Source organism: Mya arenaria, chromosome 9 (assembly GCF_026914265.1).
Source record: "Mya arenaria isolate MELC-2E11 chromosome 9, ASM2691426v1".
Classification (NCBI taxonomy): Eukaryota; Metazoa; Mollusca; class Bivalvia; order Myida; family Myidae; genus Mya; species Mya arenaria.
Window position 1 is genome coordinate 58790152 of NC_069130.1, and position 24491 is coordinate 58814642.

Sequence of the window (24491 nt, forward strand, 5' to 3'; positions counted from 1 at the left end):
TCACTTGAGTTATTCAGTACTCACCATATTTCTTTTTTTAGCAACAGTGACCTTAACCTAGACAATAACTCTCGGGGCAAAAACACAATTTAAGGAAAGGTCTCTATAAACTTTTCCTATGTAAGTTTGGTCACAATATGTAGACCCTTACTTAAGTTATTCAATACCAACCCTTTTTCTATTCATAGTAAACTTGACCTTGATCCTAGGGGCTGCAAACGCATTCCCATAAAAGGTCTCAATAAACTCTTCGTACATACCAAGTTTGATCGTTTTATGTCAAACCTAGCTAAAATTATTCGATACATAAGGTGACTTTGACGCTGCCCTCCCACCAGACAGCGCGAACATTGACGCAAGTCATTGAATAACTTTTTTCCCTATATGAAAATGTGGTTAAGGATAAAAAAATGTGCCTTTCAGAAGAAATTAAAAGACAAATTAAAAAAAAAACATTCAGGGGCCATAATTTGTATTTAGGGTTAAAATGGAGTTATGTTCCTTGTTGTAAGATGGTCGTCAATAATTCTGCGAAGTATTGAGTGTATTGAATGAAGGGTAAAGAAGTTTTTTATTAAAATCCCAACTCGCCTAAAACTTTAACCTGCCCTTAAACTTTAACCTAGGCCAATCAGGGGCCCTCACTTTGTTTTAAGGATAATATGTTACCTCATTATGTGATTGCTCTGAACAACTGTGTGAAGTGTTTAGTCAATTGAATGAAGGGTATTGGACGTTTATTTGAAAGTCCCAACTTGCCCTAAAACTTTAAACGGACACCGACGCTGGGGCGAGTAGTATAGCCGTCCTTACTCTTCGAATAGTCGAGCTAAAAAGGGTTTTTAGAAAATGAATCCGGAGGCAAAAATAAAAAGGGTGGTTCCTAGAAAATAGACAATTCTTTTTGGCTACTCTGGTATTTTTATGAATCAGTGTTTACATGACAGCATGAACTTTGGCTATCGATAAACATTTTCTAATTCTACAAATTACATTCATCATGACAGTATTCTATTTGCGTGCCAAAAGTATGTAGTAACATGGTTTAGTAAAACAAATCTGAATCCTAACTGCTCCCAGAAACTAAAATTTTCCCATGGGTGAGTCACTGATGTTTTGGTGAACAATAAGGTCCTGATCTTTGACATCTTGTAGCACATCTCCAGGTTGTGTAAGTCACTGAAAAATATATTAACTTCAGTAAATGGTATGTATATAATCATTGCACTGACTCGCTACTTGCTCTGTTAATATAAACATGGACCGTAGCATAATAAACCTGACATAGGAAAAGTATTTGAACATCTACTTATGTGTTACATTCAGTTACTTTATCAAAACACTCAAGCAGTAAAGAACAGCACCACTTATGGATGCCTACTCTTGTCATGATTTTTAAGGCAACTAAGCGCTATCACCAATTAAAGTATCGAGGATATTAAGTTTATTGCAGTTCGTACATGTACATTTTATGTGCATTGTCAATTTAAAAAGTTATACATAGCTTAACTCCATCGTAAAACATACCACATGAAGACTATGACTATACTCTAATGTTACCTGGATACGTATTTAAAATTTAGTACTGTTTCGGTTGTCTTGTTCCGTTGTTGGATGACCAAGATTTACTGAAGAAATCCACATTTTCCCCTATGATAATTTAATTACCATTTATCAGGATTAGTTTCGAATGTTCACAATTCTGTGTGGATAACATTACAACCTTTTGTCGGAATGATTCTGAAAGTTGTGTTTATTATAAATAGTGCTAACATAGTGTGTTCAGCTTTCCATGTGTATTTAAGTATGTTGACATTAAAAATAACAAGTTCCGTGAAGATATTTTCATAAAATTTGGACCTCGCAGAATATTCTTTGTTCATGGTATTTCAGTTTCGGCATTCCTTATTTGATTTTTTTTTGTCAAACTGCTTGTTAATAAATGTTGTGTTGTTTTATGTGTGTTGCTGTTTTCTCTTTCTCTTTCCGTCGTAACACTGATTTCTTTGTAAAAGAAAAACACCTCAGAAATCACAAAATGCTTCCTACCCGACTATGGTGTATCCTTTAGGAGGTTAGCTCTTCTTTTTCACAAAGGTGATATCTGTAATTGCACTGGTGGTCAGGCTGGTGTTCATCCAGCTAACATATATCCGCTTCTGTGTCCACTCTTCTCCTGGGGATGGATGTATCAACATTGTTTAATATATCAAAAAAATCAGTGACCTGTTTACCAAGGTGTATAATTTTAAACAATTAATCTGAATGATGTAAAACCATTCTTTTTGTCATTGACATGTACTGTTGTAAGTGAATCGAGCTTGTTTCTTACTCGTGTCATACGTTGTACCAATCAGTGTGAAACCTGGAGGGGGAGGGACTTGCTTGTTGATGAAACACACATCTACCAACACCGTGCGACACTGTAAGTGAAAATGAAAAAAGAAACATAAATAAGTTGGAGGTAACGGTGTATAATTGTGTATGAATATATACGTGAATACTCAGCGCAAAAGTCGTTACTATTGTTATTTGTAAATGGACATATGTCTGCCTTGCGCGTATATGTATGTAGTTGGAAATTTCCGGTATAAAATCGACGTTGTTTTGACGTCTAAATAAGATCGATGTTATCAGCGTTGAAATGGTTGTCATGTTGATGTTGTTTCAATGTTCAAATATCGTCGATGTTCTCAACGTTGGTTTGGTTTACATGTTTTTTACCGAAGAGTGTCAACACTTACTCCTGTGTCAGTGATAATTGAGTTAGGTTTCGTTTAGAATTCAAAAGTAATATACATGTATTTAGCATTTCCAGAAATAGCTTATTCTACTAAAACGGTGCTTTCGTCGCGCATGCGCAGAGTGGTACCTGCCAGAAAGAATAATCATGTTTATATTATATTTTATTGTAGTTAAAGCGTGTTTATCTAAAGTTGCATACTAAATTAGAAGCAATGATTCTTTAAAGTTGCAACACTTGCGTGTAAGTAACTTAAAGCATAAACTAGTAAGTAATGGTATTGTTGCCTTTTTGAAAATATAGGACGAAAAAACTCCAATTTGTGTCTGTGTACATAGTGCGTATTTTGAAAACATAAACATGTATGTTGATTATCTCCCTTTAGTATAAACCTTTAAATAGTTTGGTTAGTGTTTATTATGACTAAATATATAACCCAATACAGATATAAAATACAAATTGACGTTTTATGGCTATAAATGTTACTAACCCTTAAAGAAAAATGAAATTTTCTGGATTTTTTAAAAATAAATTGAGATCTGTTCTATAGTACGTAGTCTTATATGACCGCATTGTAGGCATTGCTGCCAAAATCACCTGAATTGAAATATCAAAACTGTCACTCTTTTTGGGTGCCGCTTTAACATGCCCTCATTGGTTTTCCTGCTTTCGGATGTGTTATCATTCCTGACCCTTATCACATTCTTTGTTGGCATTAGTATTTCAATTATTGTTGCCTGTTAAAGCTCCCAGAAATACTAAAAGCATTTATGAATCCAGCTAAAAAAAAATAATTAAACTTGACAGGATTATGTTATGTTTGGATACATGTTTCAGATGCCTTTTCAATACCTTGATGGTTCAATTAATGAATTTAACATAGGCTTTTGGAATACCAATTTTGGTGAGATTGTTCTCCGTTTTTGACATTTCTGAAATACACAATTTCTATGGTTTAGATCAATGTTGTTTTGTATTAACATATCCTTGACATTTGAGTTGCCAATTCAACTATTGTTTCAGTGATAATACCTGATAATTAACATAATCAAAGTTTGATGATCAAGGTCACACTCGAACAGTTCAAAGTTATGATTTGGAATGGTTTCCTACGATATTCATTGTTCATATTGTTCTTACATGAAGTATTCAGGCAGCCATTCCTAAGAGTACACAAGTAAAAGTGAGGGATGTCCCGATAATTAAACTTTGCGCCAGAAAGAGCCAGGGCAGGAAGTAGCACTTGGTACAAAGACAAAGGCCAATAAAAGCTTTACAGTGTGTATAAACTATGTATTACCCCTTTGTGCGTGTATACAAGTCCTTAGAATATCACAAACACTTCTTGATGGATCTAAACACCAGAACTGTTCCTATTTGTTATTGTATTTTCACACTTACAATCGATAATTACTGATTTATGGTTCTAAATTAAAAACATGTTGAAAACAAAAAGTTTATATATACTTTTTTTAATAAGTAAATTTAAGACTTACGTATACAGCCATTCATTAAGTGATATGTTACTTCATACTTACAATAATTTGATGAAGACTTCTTAACATTATGGTTTTTTTTCAAATTATGTTTTACATCTCGAGGGGTGAAAGCGAAATGGTTCCCTCTTCTTCTTTATTCAATGTCACTTAGAACCTTTCCGCATTCACCACTAGATCTGTTACCATGCATGTTTACATATTGTTTTACTGTTGATGCATGATGAGTTGTTAAAGTCGGAAAAACATGATTTGTTTTAGCTTGATTTAAAATATATATTGAAAACAATAAGTGGCTATTATGATTTTTGATAAACGGTATTTACTCGAAATGAGTATGATACTATGGGGAGTTAGTACACTCGATTTGTGTTTGAATGAATATTAAATTGTTAAATTCAAAGTTAATTTAGTATATGTCAATTATTGTAAAAAATAAAACCAGAGAAAACACAGACACTGTAGAGAAACACAGTGAAATTGCTTGTTATGTTATACACCATATGTTATAACTTTGGTAAAAACAGACTATAGCAAAATATTCTGCAAAGGGGTACAAACAGGATTTGCGATAAAAATTCAATGTTGAAATCGTCATGTTGTTTCAAAGCAACACAGCGTCTATTAAACTTTTCAAATACAACCATTGTTTAACGTGAGTTCAACGTTGAGTACGACATAATTTAAACATTGTTTCGACATTGTTGTACCTGTTTGGTGCCTGTTTTAAAGACCAATGAGGTAAGTAGAAAATTTACACGAGCATTTTGTTAAAATAAGAGTGTATAACCTTGAAATTGTGGGTTGTACCTTCTGTGAACACAGGGATTTGGGAAAATCAAAATGACAATATGTGCACAAATGCGTCACTTTGGACACTAATAAACTGGCTAATTATAATGTAGCGATACCTAAAGATTACACCCATTACCTAAATGCTGACCGTTTGTTACGACCTCAGATAAACCAAACTAACCTTAGTGAGTGTATCGCGTTGTAATCACATACACTGGGACCGGTATTTCACCATTCCCTAAACATTATACTTATTGCATTCACACCTTAGGGAACACCTATTCTATCTAGCACAATATAAAAGGGTAGTAGGTGCAGCTCCCTAAACGGACTGGCTCTTTTCAAAAACAGTCAATGTCTCTCCTATACCTTATCGTCGCTAATTTAAAACACCTAACCTTTAGTTTAAACATATTTATTATGCAAAAAAACAACAATACAGCATTTGTTACAAACATATAAAATAAAGGATTGGAACGGTAGAATTAACTAATAAAGTTCCTTTCCTTGAATGGTTATTTGCAATAGTATTAAATACAGGTTTTACTAAATAAAGGATTAATATGATAGCTCTCAGAGTAGTAAGATGATTTTAGGTAGAACGGTGGTAAAATTTCAAATTTAAAGGAATTTAATATCAGATAATGAAAAAAAAAGCAAAAGAAGATAATGATAAGCTATGTTGAGATAGGAGAAGGAAAGAAGAAAGGCATAGGATGGATTTAGACTGGAGTCGATTAATCAAATCTTTTTGTTAAGTGAATATATTGGTGGACTGCATCAAACAGTTTGAATTTCTGTTCTTTAGTCAGAGTGTCAGCACCATACAATATTGAACGAAAAGTTACTTCAGTCAGTGCTTCCACTGAGTCGATCAGAGAAAGTCTATGATCGGAGTAGAGTGGACATAAAAGAAGAAAATGATATGTTGTTTCTTGGCGTCCGCAAATACAGATTGGAGAAGATACGATGTTTTTCGAATAAAGGTGATGGTTTAATGAGCTGCATTCCGTTCGTAAACGAGTATGTAGGACTTGAAGCTTACGTTTCCCATAATAGAATAACTTGCTAGATTTAGAACTAACTGACTTGAAACCAGACACGGTATCTTAAGAAGATGCCTCAGCTGGAAGACTATTCCAGGAAGAGATAGCCGAAGGAAGGAAAGAGTTCATATACAATGATGTGCGAGTTCTAGGAATGGAAATTTTAGATGAATTTCTGAGAGATCTTGTTGATACTTGCCCTACTGTTGGGGGGGACCAAGTTTGAAAGATAATCAGGAGTGAACCCATTTTTCATTTTAAAGAAAAGGAGAAGTTTGTGCATTTCGCGCCTAGTTTGTAAACTTTCCCAGCCAGTTTCAAGTTCGAGAATACGTAAGGAAACCAAACGTGTACAACCAGTTACAATTCTGGCACACTCGGTCTGGATTTTATCTAATTCATTCTTTTCATGTTGGGTGCAATTACTCCAAATAACGTCTGCATATTCAAGGATTGGTCTGACAAAAGATAAATAAATAACTTCTAAAGATCGCCTGTCTAATTGAAATCTTAGCCGTTTCATCACGTTGATCCGAGCCCAAGCTTTATCTTTAATATAATCAATATGAACATGCCAACTACAATCTTCAGATATATGTATTCCGAGATGTTTATGGGATTCAACAGAGGGTATCACTGTATCAAACATTTGCAAAGGAGGATGAAGGGGCTTTAATCTTTTTTTGGTTAGCACCATAGATTCGGATTTAGATGGATTAAATTTCACAAGCCACTTGTCAGCCCAATGAGACAACTTGTTGATATCGGACTGTAGTTGCTCAGCTGCAACTTGGGGTGTTTCGACTATGACAAATAGGCTAGTATCATCAGCAAATAAATTGATGTTAGAATTGACATCATTTACAATATCATTAATGTATATAAGAAACAAAAGGGGGCCTAAAATAGAGCCTTGGGGTACACCAGCCTTAATCTCAGAAAAGGATGAAGAGGCTCCTGGAATAACCACTATTTGTCGACGGTATTCCAAGTAATTTGAAAACCAAGAAAGATGTGAACCACATATGGCTGCATGTTCGAGTTTGTACCAAAGGCCACGGTGCCAAACCTTGTCAAAAGCTTTACTTATATCAAAGAAAACAACTCTTATTTCAAGACCTTCGTCAAGGGCATGGCAGAACTTATTATAGATATATGTTAGTTGATTAACGGTAGAGTCACCGGGCATGAAACCGGATTGAAAACATGTAAAGAAGTGAGTATCACGGAGGAAGTTAAAGACATGTTTAAATATAATCCGTTCAAAGACCTTTTCCATAGTATTTAAGAGTGATATTGGACGATAATTTGATGGGTCTGAAGGATCACCCTTTTTGAAAATTGCACAAACATTTGAACACTTCCAACTTGACGGCATAATGGAAGTATTTAATGAATCCTTAAACAGATCACACAAAGGCTGACTGAGTTGAGCAGAGGCTTCGAGAAGAATGCGATTGCTTACTCCGTCAGGACCAGATGCTTTACCCACAACCAGGCAACTTATCGCATCTTTTACTTCAGATGGCGTAATGTGGATGTTATTAAGAATATCATGAGTAGGATTTGAATCAAGCAGAGGCAAAGTTTGACTGGAGTCGTCAATGTATGTTTGACGAACAAAAAAATCGTTCAGAATATCGGCCTTATCTTGTTCGTCTGTCTTTAGTTCTCCGTCAGCTGGGTTAAGGAGTGGAGGAATAGCTTTGGATGTATCCGGACTACTGAAGGATTTAAGAGTTTTCCACCAATCTTTCGAACTAATTTCGCTGGATTTGAGTTTGGAAGCAAGATTATCAAAATACAAGGATTTGGACCGACGAATCAGAGCAACAACTTCCTTTCTAAGACCACGGAACTTTAACCAGTGTACTGGATTATTACTGGACCTAGCCTTTCTGAACGCCCTTTTGCGTTTTCGAATTTTTAATTTAATATCAGCATTCATCCATGGGGGATCTTTATGATTAACATTAACAACCTTGCTTGGAATACAACAGCTAGCAATATCAGTGATGGTTTTAGTAAGATTTGAAGTAAAGTCATTAACATTATTACACTTCACAGTTGACTAATCAACATCCGATAGTTTCTGTCGTAATGATTCATAATCACCATTGTCGTATTTCCATATAAGACGTCGAATTATTTTTTTAACTGGTTTATGATATCTGAATATTCCAAATATAGGACAATGAAAACGAATTTTATGGTCGATTAATGGATCACTGACACCACTATGAACTAGAGAGTTTTGATTGGATACAAATAAAAGGTCGATAATCGACGATGAATGTTCGGTAAAATGCGTTGGCTCCGAAATGACTTGCTGAAGTCCAAATTGTTGAGACAATGATTGTATTTTACGACGAGAAACATCATGAAGTGTGTTGAGATTGAAGTCGCCAGTTATAATAATATCATCGATCCCGCTTTCTCTCGCAAGCCCGATTGAATCCTCAATGAGTTTATACTAGTTGTTATTAGAATTGGGAGGGCGATAGGAAACGCCAACAAGTAAACTTTTTGTTCTACTGATCCTGACTTCTAACCAGAGACATTCAACATCAAATAACTCAAGATCATTTCTTCGGACATAACTAATACCATCTTTAATATAAGCGACAATACCACCGTACGAACCTCCATGCCGATCTCTACGAACTGGTCTAGAAAAACCATTTATGATGATGTCATCATCATAGATGACGTCAGAAAGCCAAGTTTCAGAAAATGTAAGTATATCGAAAGAGCAAAGTTCACTGGACAGTAAGTCCAATTTCGGTACTAGACTTTGAACATTGTAATGCAAGACAGAAAAATAGCTAGGACTACTTAAAAACTTCGATAGGTTACAAGAGTTGTCCCCGACCGAACTGTCAGAAGAAGTGGTGTTTATTGAGCTTGGGCCAGGATTCGGGTGAATGTCACCGGATAATAGTAGAAGATATCCTAACCAACTAAGTGCAACAAACAGATGTATGCTACAGGTACACTGATATGAAAATCTTGCGTTTCTACAATATGTTTCGCCTACAATATACGTCGAAGTTCCAAAAGAGATGAGGAGATGGGCATTATAGGAACTATGCAAGTTTGATTTCAATGAAAGTATACTACAGTTGTTATTAAGTATTGGTAATGGGAAGAACAGCATTAATAACAAAGGGAATCGAGTAGAAATACAGAAATGAGGCATGAAAACCTCTTTTTGGTCAACAATTAATTTCGTGAAATCGTGAGTTAAAAAATACGAAACAGTATTCAGTTGACCTGCTTAACTTAGAAACTTTGCGAATCGATAAATTGACAAAAAAGAAAAGGATTGACTCAGTCCACCCTATGAAACAAAAATGCGAGAATGAAATAGAAGTGAGGAGAAAAGAGCATAATAATCGAAGTGAGACAAAGGAACATATGAAAATGAAATGGAGAATTAATGCTCTAAAATAGAAAGCTATCAAGTTATGAAGTATAGCATGATGCGAAAAGGTTGATATTGGTGGACACATTCTACAAAAGGATAGGTGAGATATTTAAATTAAGGGGTGTTTTTAATTATCGAAAGCTCTGGTATATCATATAATAGAAATTGTATACATTACCATAAAGAGAGCTTAATATAGGAGCATAGACCTACGATCATTACTAGTTGATAAATACTCGCTTTAAGTAAGACTGAATGTGAGTATAAGTCTAATATATAAAAACACCAGGAACGTTAAATTCTTGGTGGTGTATGGTAAATCTAAACAAACGTAGAACAATATACAAAGATACAAACATTATGTTAGTGATTTTACAAAGCTCAAACATATGTTAATAGAGTAAAACTACATGTATAAATTGGCTTTACAAAATACAATGTCATATCAACTACATGATAATAGTTAGGTAACATAACGTTTTTGTGTCATTATCCTATTTCTTAGGTCAGAGTAATGAAACTGAATATAATGCATATTCGCCCATACGAAAGAGCGCACCGCGCTTGAAAGGCATGTCAATTGGCCACATTGCCGATCTGAAAACCTTATGACATTATTAGATAGTTTCATAATAATGCAGGCTTTACCTTAAGCTAATGTAAATTTAGAATTAAACGACAAATTGAAGTATCGTAGTTATCAATATATGACAATATTCAAGTAAGCATTGTACGTCATACATACTAAACAACTTTGGAAATACATTTGTGAAAATTGCGAATAAATTAAAACGAAAATAGGGGTTATACAACGAAGCTAGAATAATCAATACGGCGTAACAATGTCATAAGAACAGGTAAAGGTGACCGATTCGATAGACCAGTATAAACTTGACTGGATTTCCAGTGCACACTACACTGCCAAACAAAAGTTAGCCACGGATTCCCTCTTCTTGTTTGAAAGATGTGAAGTCCTTTTCAGACTCAATTCGATAGTAGCGGTTGGCGTGGCTTTTGATGATTATAGTGCCGTCTGAGGTCCATGTGCTGTTGATCAGCTTTCTTTGCGCTAGCACTCTAGACTGGTAGTAAAGTTGACTTCTAGATTTGGTGAGGTCCTCATTCAGAAAGACACCCTAATAACCAGTCTTTTTGAGTTTCGATTTGCATGAGTACATCTTGTTGCGGGCCCTGTAGCTGACAAATTTAATGATGATATCGCGCGGTTTAGCGCGCACAGATTTAGCCCCACTATTTTCAGCGACCGTGATGCCAGAGACAATATCGCTAAATGATACTTCCTTAGGAGGAGGCTTTCCAAGCCTGTGACAGCGGTCAACTTCGTCTAAGGACAGGCCAGAGCCAATAGCACTAGCGAGTTCCATAACTAGTTTGTCGGTACTTTCACCGTCCGCCTCAGTGACCCCAGATAATCGCAGACAGTTTCGTCGGCTGTATTGCTCTAGGCGGTCCTGCCTTGAATCAGCATTTCGAAGCTTGGTTTCTAGTTCACAGACCCTAGATTTAAGCGATGCATTTTCATTTTCTAGTGCACTCACTTTAGCATTGACGCCTTGTAGTACACCATCTACAATGGTTTTTACCATAACGGGCAATTGCTCCTGAAAGGACTTTTGGATAAGAGCACTAATTTGAGAAAAGTCCTCACTTGTGAAGTTACTGGTGGCACCGGAGACCGACATATCTGTAAGTTCGCGCGGCGAATCCAGGTCGACGGAGCGTTCACGGACCCGCTTTGAATCGTTAGGGTCAAAAGGTGATGTAAGGTCTCGCTTGCCAGTACTAGGTTTCGAAGGAGTTTGCAATGGGTTTGTTTTACTGTCAGTACTCATTGCTGTACTATTTTTCCTGTGAGTATACTAGTTCTAAATTTGAGCGTGGGTGGCTTACTGTCCACAATGACCGTATAATGAAACTAGTGAACCATGACACAGGTAAACGCAGGTAAACAGCACAGGTGAATGCGAGTTATTGAAACAAATCAATAATAAAGTTTAGTATAAAGAGTATAACATTGTTTCTACAATTCACCTTTTTTATAGTTATCCCATTCGTAAATACAAATTTGAACCATTTAACACTTTTCTCACTTTAATTTACATGTTTAATCAACTTTTGTCCACACAAAATATATCCCTACTTCGCCATGAAACCGGAAATCGCTTTTTTTGACCTAACCTTTGACACCTTGCTCCTAGCACACCCAAACCTCTCACTTACTTGTATAGATGCGTCCCTCTTTACACAAAGATACCGGCTCCTCCTCCAGCACTAACCTTAATTGGTGCATCGCGTTCTAAACAATTAAACTAGGACCGGTCTTTCACCATTCCCTGTTCTACTCAATATATAATGTAAAGACGGTGCATCTCTCTTTGCGGACTAACTCTCTTCAAAATCAGTGAATGTCTCTCCTAAACCTTATCGTCACCTACCATTTGACACCTTGCTCCTAGCACTCCAAACCTCTCACTTACTTGTGAAGATGCGTCCCTCCCTATACACATGTAATGTTTCCCCATCCAAAAGTCTCCAATATCGCGTTCAATCTAAAACAGGGGACATTTACATAAGTTTGCTAAACATTGCGTTTTTCATATACTATCTAGCAAATTAATTAACGATGTAACGAAATGGAATTTTTCACCAAAACCTTTTACATGACCCATCGGGCAACCTAGTCAGGAAAACTTTAAAAAGGTGTGTTACTTTCTTTAAAAATGCAAATTTTACAATTCAGAGAAAACAATAATAAATGCTGACATTTAGTAGACAATGTTTGTTAAGGTTAATAAACAATGCTGCATAGTCGCACCGCAGTATATCCTGGTGGACAATTGCCGATGTCTGCCACGAAAACAACTCCAGTTATTGGCTCTTGCTCGTTGTTTATTCTGAAACACAAACCACCTTTTCCGTAAATAAAGCAAATAATGACACGACAGAGTTTACATGAAATGCCAGTATGATTGGTGTGCTTACTAATTGAGGGTCAGGCTATTTTTTAAAATGATATTTAATCTTTATTTACTGATTTAAATAGGGAAAACTAATTTCAAACCCATATGTATCCTTGACAGGTGTACATTAAATTTATTCTTCAGTTTCGCCCAGACCTTTCTGAGGTGTCTAGGCCGAGCTGTCTAAGTGCTATAGCATAACATATTCTACAAATAAGAATTTGGCCCTTGTGGATGTTATTGGGAACATAATCAAAGAAATAAGATTGCTTACATCAAGCAAAGTATTAATGAGGGAAGAGAGATGGTTATATACACCATGGACGATTTACATTTACCAATCAAACACAACATACGAAACAAGTTGATAATAAACCTCATCGGCCTATTTCATGTTGTGAGTTTACGTTGGTGTGCGCTGCGTATAGTGTAGTTGTTCTTTTGAAATGGGCATATTCAACAAGTTTCTGACAATTGCTATTCATTTTCAATGTCAGCAGATTTAATGTTAAGATTAAATCCACAGGGATTTAATTTCTCCCATTTTTCCTTTGTACTAGGTTTTAGGACATATATTTTCCTACGTTTGAGTAAAACGAATTAGAAGGAAATTATTTTCCCTTGTTTATAATGAAAAAATTGCCAGGTGGCGATTGATAAACATGAGGAATTCATGCGCATAGGAATGTTAAGTTTTTGTGAAACTATGCATTTTCATCGTATGCATTATCAATCTGTTTTCATTTGTCTTCAAAGAATACAATCATGTAATAAACGTTTGTACAACTTAATAAAGTACGTAAACATGAATCGTAAAAATGATATGTTTTCTATATATCTTTGTTAATGAGCTTATGGGGGATTATGTCCGACATTTAGTGGTACGATACAAATCCTGTAAATCTGTGTGACAAACGGGCAGAGGTTTCTGAGTTTTCTGAGAAGGGGAGTTATATCTCAGTTTTTACTCGGCCAGTCGACCATGTATGTAAGCTCCATTTTTGTCAGGCATGTTGTCACCAAGACATACTTTGCTCATGTTGCTAGTTAATGCTGTATGTGTTATTCGGTTTCCCCAGTGCTTCACTGAGACTTCCAAAATAATACCATTGAAAAGTATTGATTTTGTTATTATCTATAGGAGGTTATAGAATGGTATTCAGGGAAAGCTATTTGTATGGAAGACCTGAAAGAAATGCATGTATTTTTATGGTTTGTTGCTATTATAATTACTAAAGTAGTCGAAATTGAAATTACCTTGATAGCTTTTATCAGTTCGTAGTTTTGGTCTGATATCAAATATCAACAGCACATATAATATTGTAAAACTATCCATGCAAAGTTCAACACTATACGTACTTAGCATACGCACAAATCAAACTGTTTAAATCAGTCATGACAGAATACAGAATGCATTATTAAAGGGCGCAAAACAAATACAATGACAAAATATTGATAAAATGAACCGTATGAAAACAAATGAAATTGAATTTGTTAATCTTAACACGGAGGACAACAGTTAACCCACAGCACCACAATAATGTATTCTACAGTTTCTCTATTCCAGAACTTATACAAAAACACAAACACTTGTTAACGATGCTAATGAAAAATGTATCGTTCACAAATCAAACCATTATGATGAAATTCATGTTCCAAGCGTGAAGAAGATATTCGAAGATTAGAACGACATTTTAAAAAGTAAATCCCCAACAGTAAACATTGTACATGAACACATACTCAGCATACATGAACATGCCAACACATGAATTGAACCACAAACAGGACCACATAGGCTAATTAATATTAGCTATTTACAACAATTACTGTTTGTCCAAAAGTGTGCCTCCAGAGAGCCGCTTTGTCAGAATCATGTCTATAATTTTGCTGCATATTGGACATTTTCCGATTATTTAATCTTTAATGGACAATTCCGTCTGGCCTACCCAATACCAGAAGACACACGTAAAAATCGCGCCTCAGCTTATTTCGTTTAGGTTTTGGTTAATGACAATGGCATTATGGCATTTAAATAATACTTAATAAAATATATAACATTAATTTTTTTGATCGACACGAAAATGAATAATCATCTAAAACGCGATTTTAAAAGAAGCCTTTTCATGTAGGTAATTATAACTACACGCCATCAAGGTATCTCACACCTGTGTACAAACAAACTTTTTACGTCAAAATGCACACGAATGGATATTAAAGATAGGCAAAAAACAGAATAAGCAATTTTTTACTGTCGAAATTGCAATTGATGACAACAACACTCGGGCACGTTGCATGGCTTATAAACCATTAACCCACGATACTGGCTTACGCATGTGTCCTCTGCTCTCCTCAAATGGCCTTATAAACATACTTGAACCAGTAATGGTCAGGGAAAACGTTTTTGGAACAACGTAACGACAAAGACATCAAGTCTTTAACAATACGCTGATAAGTATTTTGAAAAACAGATAAATTAAAATGCTTACTTCATACTTGGCTCTTGACTGGAGGTTTGGATTGAGCTTGACTCCTGCTGCCGGTCGGGAATTCGTAGACCCTGTCTCTAAAATTGGAGGCATTTGAGTATAAAAACGAACACCCCATCTACCATATACGATTAATAGCCCGTATATGATTGTATATCCTGCCTAGTTAATCATACGTATGCATCTTGGAAATTCCCTTTATTACAAAGTATTCTTATAATTGTGTTGTTGACAGATTTGTTCGTGAATTTGAATATGTTCAAGCGATGTCACATCTGTATCGGCTACTATTTTGATATATAACAAAATCCATTTTTATCAATATTTAGGTCTTCATTAAATCTGTATAAAACAATGTTTAAAAAAAATTATGATTAGAAATATGGGATTGAAAAAGCGTTAGTTTTAATTATGATATTTGATGAAGTACGCAAAACGCGACAAATGCATTATGTTATACGCCTCAGTACTGTTCTCCATTTCAGGTTTTGAGGCGTGACTTGTACAGGGCGACGGCATTAAAGAAACCACAGGCGTTACATGATGGGTGTATTTTTTACAAGGATAATGCACCAGCGCATAGATCGGAGGAGGCCCAGACTACCGCGACAATCCAGCTTGAAGCGGAGATTCTTCCCCAACCCGCTTATTCGCCGGACCTAGCACCATGCGATTTTGCCCTATATCCGAAACTTAAATGTGAACTGAAAGTTAAACGCTTCAATGACTTTCAGGAACTACAGAGTGAAGCTCAGACACGCCTGTATTCTTACAAGTCAGAGTGGTTCAGTGACATCTACCGGCAGAGGGTAGCGAGACATCGACGTTGTATTGTGGCGAACTGCTCTTACTTTGAAAAGTCAGATTCTGATGTTGACATCAGGTTCTGACGTTTGAACAGCGGGGGCTATACTTACCTCATGTTAATAAAAAAGCTGTAGTTTCCTTTATATTGTATGTATCAGATTAAAATTTTATTTGTCATTTACAGCTGAACTAGATTTTACTCCGAGCTGACGCTCGTTGAAAAATGTAAAAATGTGATGATTACAATTCATTTTTTATTCAGAAATTATAATACGTACATCTCTTTGGTAATATGTGAATACATTTTCTCAAGGAAGATATCAACCTATTCCAAACGCTCGAGAGGCAGTAACGACACAAACTATAGAATGTGTTACACTTGTTTTCCGCAAACTGGCATTATTTCAGCAGGAAAATCCCTCCCGCGAAAAAGATACTTTATTCATATAACTAGACATTTGAGGTACTCATTAACCATCGAATCCTGGTCGTGCTGCTGGCGAAGTTCTTTGCATGTTTCTAAGATGTGAGATTTTTCACCGAAAGTACTAATTTGAAGTGATATTCGTTGGGAATCCAATAACAGGGAAAGGAAGGTATTTTATTATTTATTTTCATTCCAATATTTACAGTCATTTATATCTTTCACAAAACATACTTGAACTAAATAAATAAAATAAAAAGAACAGAAATAAAAAATACCTACAATTATTACTTATTTTCTTCAAATCATATTTTGCGATTCTAAATTAAATAGGTAAGTAACGGTACCGAATATACTTCTCAGCTTTATAAGTTGTCTTCATATCCTTAGTAGAAACACATGGTCGATATAAACTGATCTTGAACAGAGTCAATAAACTACTTTGCACTACGACAACGATAAAGACACCTTGACTACAACAATACGCCGACCTTTCTCCGAAAAACAGACGAGTCAAAATACTCACTTGAGGGGCTTTATAGCGGGGAGGTGGTAAGGGTTGACCTTGTGGTATTGGTGGGAAATCGGGATTTCGTATGTAGGTAAGCCCGCGCGGACTCTGGAATTGTAGACTTTTTCCGCTGTGCACAGGAGAAGGACCCTGAAACCAATATGGTCCTTATGAGTTGGGTTAACGACCATATCTAGTTAAACATTTATACATGTTGATACTTGTTAGTTCATTTTGGTAGTTTCAATTGGCAGGTTAATGATAAAGAATGTCATATCAGCGTGATAATTTACTTTCAATGAAATATCACGTTTTTACCAAAGCCTTATCAGATGGACAAAGTTAATGCAACACATTTTAATCGGGATAACACGTAGAGCAAGAGGTCTCTGCAGCAGAAACAGGCATTCTATTACTTTTGGAATTAGTTCCTGCTTTGTAAAACCTTTGATTCAAATGTAATATTAAAATATGATACGTCGTTCATTTTTGTTATATGTATTCAACAAGTAGTTAGACTGACACTAGAATGAATTTAACTAGATTTAAAATTGAAATTAGAATTATACATTTCTGAAACATCATTAGTTTTCACCAGAATTTCCTAAAGAAATGCTTTTCTGGCGTAAGCTTGTCAACAATATGTGTTTGGTGAGCCGACTTCAAACGCACACAATAAGATTAAACAAAACCTAATAAAATATCATTATGATGACTATCATTGCAATATTTTCGGAAACGAGTATACGTACTAACTTTGGTAATACGTGATTACATTTAAGATTTCAACCTTTTGCAAACGATCGAAGGACAGTAAAGGAACAAACTTTAGAATGTGTTACACCTGTTGTTTGCAAACTGGCATACTTGCAGCAAGAAAATTTTTCCCGCGAAAAAGCTACTATATTCATATAACTAGACATATGAAGTATTCATTAAATATCGAATTCTGGTAGTGCTGCTGGCAAAGTTCTATTCGATTGAGCTAGAGCAGAATTTGTTGTTTTACTGATAATAAAAACGGCTGATAACATTTATGTGTATACATGCCAAGGGCGGCCCCAGGATTTTCTGTAAGATGTGGCGCATTTTTGTGTAGCATCTTGGTTTGTGCGCCTACTTCTAAAAGGAACACCAAAATGGAAATTTCAACATGGAAACGGGGGTTCGTGCTTTCCCAATAAATTGTTCGACTAATTCTAGTCTAAAAAGGTACATGTTGGTGTAATTTATACATAAATCCGCTACTATATCGACATAAATATTCACGTGGACAATCTGAGGCGCCCCCACCCATTCCTGGATTCCTCTAGCAAAGTGTTTATAATGACCCTGTTAAGGGCCTTGAGCTTTTTCGAAATAGGTTTATCCTTTGATAAGCTTGTATACGTAGCGACTTATTTATTCCCTGCAGATGCTTTATTTTGACGTCTATGGTGTGCATTAGCTTTTCGCTTCCGGTGTGAAGATATTATATTGTGCCTTAAAAATTGTCTGTTAATATCCGGTTTTAAACGACAATACGCCGATCATTCTCGGAAATACAAACGAATTAAATTACTTACTTGAGGGGATATCTGCCGGGCATATAGTGAGGGTTGACATTGTTGTATCGACTGGTCAACGGGAATGATATTGCGCTGTATCTTGGGCGGATCCTCGGGTTGCAAGCGTATTTCGTTGTACCCAGGAGGAGGCTCCTGAAACAAACATGGTCCTTATGAGTTGGGTTTACGACTATAATTAATTATACATGTTGATTCTTTAAGTTTATTTTGGTTGGTTCAGTGGCAAGTTAATGATAAAGATTGTCTTTTCAGCATGATCATTTACTTTCAAACAAAGAACAATTGTTTTTTTCTACAAAAGCCTTATCAGCTGGACAAAGTAAAGACAATACATTTTTTTATCGGGATAACCCATAGAGCAAAAGGTATTTACAGCATAAACAGGCATTGTATTACTTTTGGAATGAGTTCCTCCTTTGTCTTAACCTTTGATTTACATGTAATATTCAAATATAACACATCGTTCAGTTTTGGTCTAAATGTGATATGAATTGAACAATTAATTGATGACTATTTTTGCAAAATTGTCGAAACTGATTATACGTACATATCTTTGGTTATATGTGAATACATTTATTCTAGGAAGATATCAACCTATTCCAAACGCTCGAGAGACAGTAACGAAACAAACTATAGAACATGTAACACTTAATTTCCGCAAACTGGCATTATTGCAGCAGGATAATCCCTCCCGCGAAAACACCTTATCAATTGCCTTTTAACTGTCATTGCAGTTTTACAACTTGCAAAAACTTTAATACCTAGCAATTGTTTGTTTATTTTGAAACACGCGTTCGGGAAAAAGTGGAAAAATATGAACTAGAGGGAGCTATGATATTTTGTGCATGATTTTTGTACTGGGGATCGAGAATATTGCTCGACTCATCGACATAATTAGGTTTCGATGCAGCGTAGGTATATTTCATATGAAAATAAAAGGAAATATGTTAGGGACCCAACTCGGACCTCGAGGGAACGCCGGTTCTCGATCGACCGTTTGTTCGAACGACCGCAGTTTTACTGTAAAAGGAACGGTCGATAACTTATATGTATACATGCCAAGGCGGCCCCAGGATTTTCTGTAAGATGTAGCGCACTTTTGTGTTGCATCTTGGTTTGTGTGCCTCCTTCCCAAGGGAACACCAAAATTGAATTTCAACATCGCAACGGGGATTCGTGTCATTCCCATGAATTGTTCGACTAATTCTAGTATCTAGTAATTCTAGTCTAAAAAGGCACCTGTTGGTGTAATTAATACATAAAGCCTCTACTATATCGACATAAATGTTCACTTGGACAATCTTAGGCGCCCCCCCCCCCTTCCTTCTCCTGGATTCCTCGAGCACATGTGCTTATGATGCCCCTATTAGGGCCTTGAGCTTTTTCGAAATAGTTTTATCTGTTGATAAGCTTGTAAACGAAGTGACTTATTGCCTGCATATGATTTATTTTGTCGTCTATGGTGTACATAAGTTCTTCGCTTCCAGTGTTATGACATTATACTGTGCCTTAAACATTTTCCGTAAATATCCGGTTTTAAACGACAATACGAAGATCATTCTCGGAAATTCAAACGAGTTAAATTACTTACTTGAGGGGATATCTGCCGGGCATATAGTGAGGGTTTACAATGTTCTATTGGCAGGTTAACAGGTATGGTAATGCGCGGTATCTTGGGCAGATCCGCGAGTTGCAAGCCTGTTTCGTCGTTCCAAGGAGGAGGCTCCTGAAACAAACATGGTCCTTATGAGTTGGGTTTACGACCATTATTAATTATACATGTTGATTCTTGAAGTTTATTTTGGTAGTTTCAGTGGCAAGTTAATGATAAAGATTGTCTTTTCAGCATGATCATTTACTTTCAAACAAAACACAATTGTTTTTTTCTACAAAAGCCTTATCAGCTGGACAAAGTAAAGACAATACATTTTTTTATCGGGATAACCCATAGAGCAAAAGGTATTTACAGCATAAACAGACATTGTATTACTTTTGGAATGAGTTCCTCCTTTGTCTTAACCTTTGATTACATGTAATATTCAAATATAACACATCGTTCAGTTTTGGTCTAAATGAGATATGTTTTGAACAATTAATTGATGACTATTTTTGCAAAATTGTCGAAACTGATTATACCTACGTACATATCTTTGGTTATATGTGAATACATTTATTCTAGGAAGATATCAACCTTTTCCAAACGCTCGAGAGACAGTAACGAAACAAACAATAGAACAGGTAACACTTGATTTCCGCAAACTGTCATTATTGCAGCAGGATAATCCCTCCCGCGAAAACACCTTATCAATTGCCTTTCAACTGTCATTGCAGTTTTACAACTTGCAAAAACTTTAATACCTAGCAATTGTTTGTTTATTTTGAAACACGCGTTCGGGAAAAAGTGGAAAAATATGAACTAGAGGGAGCTATGATATTTTGTGCATGATTTTTGTACTGGGGATCGAGAATATTGCTCGACTCATCGACATAATTAGGTTTCGATGCAGCGTAGGTATATTTCATATGAAAATAGAAGGAAAAATGTTAGGCATCCAGCTCCAACCTCGAGGGAACGCCGGTTCTCGATCGACCGATTGTTCGAACGACCGCAGTTTTACTGTAAAAGGAACGGTCGATAACTTATATGTATATAATAATAACAAACATGGTCCTTATAAGTTGGGTTTACAACCATTATTATTTATACATGTTGATTTTTGAAGTTCATTTTGGTAGTTTCAGTGGGCAGGTTAATGATAAAGACTTTCTTATCAGCGTGATCATTTACTTTCAAACAAAGAACACTTGTTTTTCTACCAAAGCCTTATCAGCTGGACAGAGTTAAGGCAACACATTTTTAAATTTCAAAGGTTTCACTTGCATAAGAACTATGATCATGTGTTTTTCATATCCTAATGCTGTTCGTGATAAACGTTTCAGTTTTCGAATTGACTGAACTGTAACAAACATGATCTTGCTACGTGATGAAGAGACATTGTCGAGCTCATGGAAACGTTTAATAATGCACTCTAACACGTGTTGTTTTAAATCAGGAAGTTGCTCTTGTCTAGAAGATTCGACCTTTTCCATTTCCTCCATCTTCCTTCATATATTTAGCCTGCTATTGGTCATGATAAAAACTGTATGCTTATTTCGGGTTACCCGTAGAGAAAAAGGTATCTACAGTAGAAACAGATATTTAATTGTTATTGCAAGGAGTTCCTACTTTGTCTAAATCTTTAATTTACATGAAACTGTCATTATGGCATATTTTTATTTTATGGTCTTAATGTAATGTGTATTGTACAATTTGTTAGACTTGCATTAGGATTATGCTAAATTACTAAATTTTATTATTTTATTCATACATTTCTGAAAACACCACTAGTATTGACCAGATTTTTTTTATGATATGTTGTTTTTCTTAAGCCTGTAAATTAGATACGTTTGGTGAGCTGACTTCTTACGAGTACATATTGAGATTAAACAAAACCTGTTTAAATCTCATACAAATGACTGACATTGCAATATTTTCAGAAATGTTTATACGTACATCATTTTCGAAAACATATATAAATACTTTAACTCTAGAATCATGTTCGTACGGCTAGTAAAGATCTACTCGATTGAACCATAGCATTATGCGATGTTTTATTCATGTACATTTGTAGTTAAAGACGCACTATTATTCCCAGATAAGATTTACCATTATTAATAATATTGTTTTAATATTCCAAAAAGTACAAATAAATGTATAAAACAATGTTCTTATAAAGGATACCGAGTTTAATTTGAAAGAAATGAGTATTACACACGGTATTCCTACTTTGTGAGACTTTAGTAGACCACATTATTTTTTAAGCATTCACCGATCATTCATATGTTTGCGTTTTCTGCTATCAAATATTCGATTACAATCATGTTATCAGTAAGTTATATTTTCAATAAATTAATGCATTATCTATTAATTCGTTATAGGTTTATCACTCAAAAATGATGTTTGTTATACATATGCATTGATTTAAGATAAGGCTTTCGCTTTTAGCAAAATCTTTAAGACGCCAAAGTTGTGTGTCATAACCAAAGATGTATAATTATATGTTAACTCTATTGAAATATTAAATAAATATACTGTTATTCATAACATCCATTAAATTCATCAAATATTCTTATTTATGTAGCAGGATTGGCCAAAGAAATCATGATAGAAAGGGTCCATATATTGTATGTATACATGGGCTAATCCAGGATTTGCTGTTAGATGTGGCGAACCTTTGTGGCGCATCTTCGTGTGTGCATCACTCGTCCAAGTAACCCCAAAATGATATATAAAATGGCAACGCGGGTTGGAGTATTCGACTATTTAAAGTCTAAGACATCATTCAATCCCCTCATTATTAAATCTTTGCGCATATGCTAATGATGCCCCTGTGTAGGCGCCTTGATTTTTATTCGAAAAAACATATCAACTGACTAGGCCCTATCCTCAGCAATGTATTACCTCATCAGAACTTTCTTCAATGTCTATGATGTCCGTGAGTTCATCACTTCCGGTATGAATATATTCTACTGTGCCTAGTAAATTTTCCGTCAATATCATGTTTTGAACGACATCATTTTTATGGAATTGGTACATTGGACCCATAGGTTTTCTTGAAGCTTCGTGTAAAGTTTGTTTTAGGGTAGCTATTTCTGTTCTTAAGCTCTCTGTTGTAACGAAAATAGTGCTTTTCTGTTTTTTCTCTAGAATGTAATTAATGTGCTTCAGTTTGTCTGCGCTTCTTCCTCAACATCCAAACATGTTTTAATTTGTTCCGTAAATATGTCTTCGTTTTTTACATGGCATTGTGTTATCTCAGATTCTGCTTTTCTTTGCAAGTTATCGAAGAAAGTGTCGATATCTTTTCTAAAATCACGAACTGTTTTGAAATTATCTTCTTTAGCTAAGTTGTTATTCTCTCTTTTAACACTTACATCCTTGTTAAGGCACTGTGTGTCACTTATTATACTCTCTAATCCATGCATTAGTTCGTTTATATGGTCTGTAGTTGGATGGGAAACCTCATTGAGGTCAACCAACTGATTTTCGCATTTCATGTGATTTTGCAATAAACATCGTCCACAAATAACCACCATGTGTTTTCTGCAAAACAACGATGTCCTCTCATTATTGTGTTGTTGGCAGATCTGTTCGTGAATGTCTACACTTTCACGCAGTGCGACATCCGTATTGGCACATTGTTCTACAGCGTCATGTCTGGATGCCATTGTTATTGTACGAGTTTAATAACATAAATCACATATACATCCTTAACAATTTAAAATGATAACATAATCCACTTTTTATACACAATCCGATTTTAAAACACAAAGATCACAATTTTAATGTAAGTCAATAATGTTTATATTTCCTACTTTCGATTCACTTGCAAAATCCAATATTTTGTGGGCGTGTTTGTTTGACCTAGATATGTGTTAAACCGGGTTATCAACGATTAAGCTCAAAGCCTGAATGTTTATACTACTTGTCATGTTTATCATATATCCGTTTTTTCTCTGATCGTTACATTATAAATACAACCTGTGCATACTTCGTATCCATTGTAAAATTTAACAGCTCACGCATGTATGCAATCGTATGGTTATCCGGTTATTGTGTGTGTCTACCAGACCTAATCTAATATTTGTAACCGAGATTTAAAACGCCTTCTTTATTCAATTTAAATGGGTCGGATTTCATGTACGCTTTAAACATAGAAGCTCGGTTTCTCTATACCATTCAGAAACTGACTTGTTTATAAAGCTATAGAGTTACAGGTTGACTTAAATTTGGCCGCTATTTTTATCAGGTGGAACGCGACCCTGAGCGTATTTTCGAGTCAATGTCTGAACATTGGTATAAAATTAAAACAGATTATGCCCAATTAGGGACTGTATTTACATTTTAATATTTGAAACAGTTTTGAAACTACGAATATTTAATATATATCACTGACTTCAATACCGTGACGTTTGTCATTCTTTTGTTTTGCGTCCCAGCTACAATAACAACTATTTTCATCAATTCTTCGTTAACTGCTATGAGTTTTCCCTCTCAAGTGAAAACGTCTACGGGCATATACTTCTATTTCTCTTGTTTTATTATTTTAAATGCGTCTAAAACGTCATTTTTCGATGGAAAAACGGCGTCCTTTTTTCGCTGAAAAG

The 24491-nt window shown here is 35.4% G+C and overlaps 1 protein-coding gene across 1 annotated transcript; it reads right to left on the minus strand.

The window, feature by feature from the left end:
• Window positions 1-23892, minus strand: LOC128246417 (uncharacterized). The gene is made up of 10 exons (XM_052964607.1): window positions 22786-23892; window positions 19876-20010; window positions 18282-18416; window positions 16732-16866; window positions 14975-15051; window positions 12344-12422; window positions 12006-12077; window positions 2333-2423; window positions 2050-2176; window positions 1-1179 (listed from the first exon to the last, which is right to left on the minus strand). The coding sequence occupies exons 1-9, from the start codon at window positions 22927-22929 to the stop codon at window positions 2076-2078; spliced, it is 969 nt and encodes a 322-aa protein (XP_052820567.1). The 5' UTR covers window positions 22930-23892; the 3' UTR covers window positions 1-1179; window positions 2050-2075.
• Window positions 23893-24491: the final 599 nt, after the last annotated feature.

What these genes read in the sequence shown, in the direction of transcription:
- LOC128246417 (XM_052964607.1), bottom strand. Translation starts at nt 22,929, where the DNA reads ATGGGTCCAATGTACCAATTCCATAAAAATGATGTCGTTCAAAACATG. An exon ending in CCCGGCAGATATCCCCTCAA is followed by an intron (nt 16,867 to 18,281) that starts GTAAGTAATTTA and finishes TATTGGTTTCAG; the next exon opens with GGTCCTTCTCCTGTGCACAG. An exon ending in CCCGCTATAAAGCCCCTCAA is followed by an intron (nt 15,052 to 16,731) that starts GTGAGTATTTTG and finishes CTCCAATTTTAG; the next exon opens with AGACAGGGTCTACGAATTCC.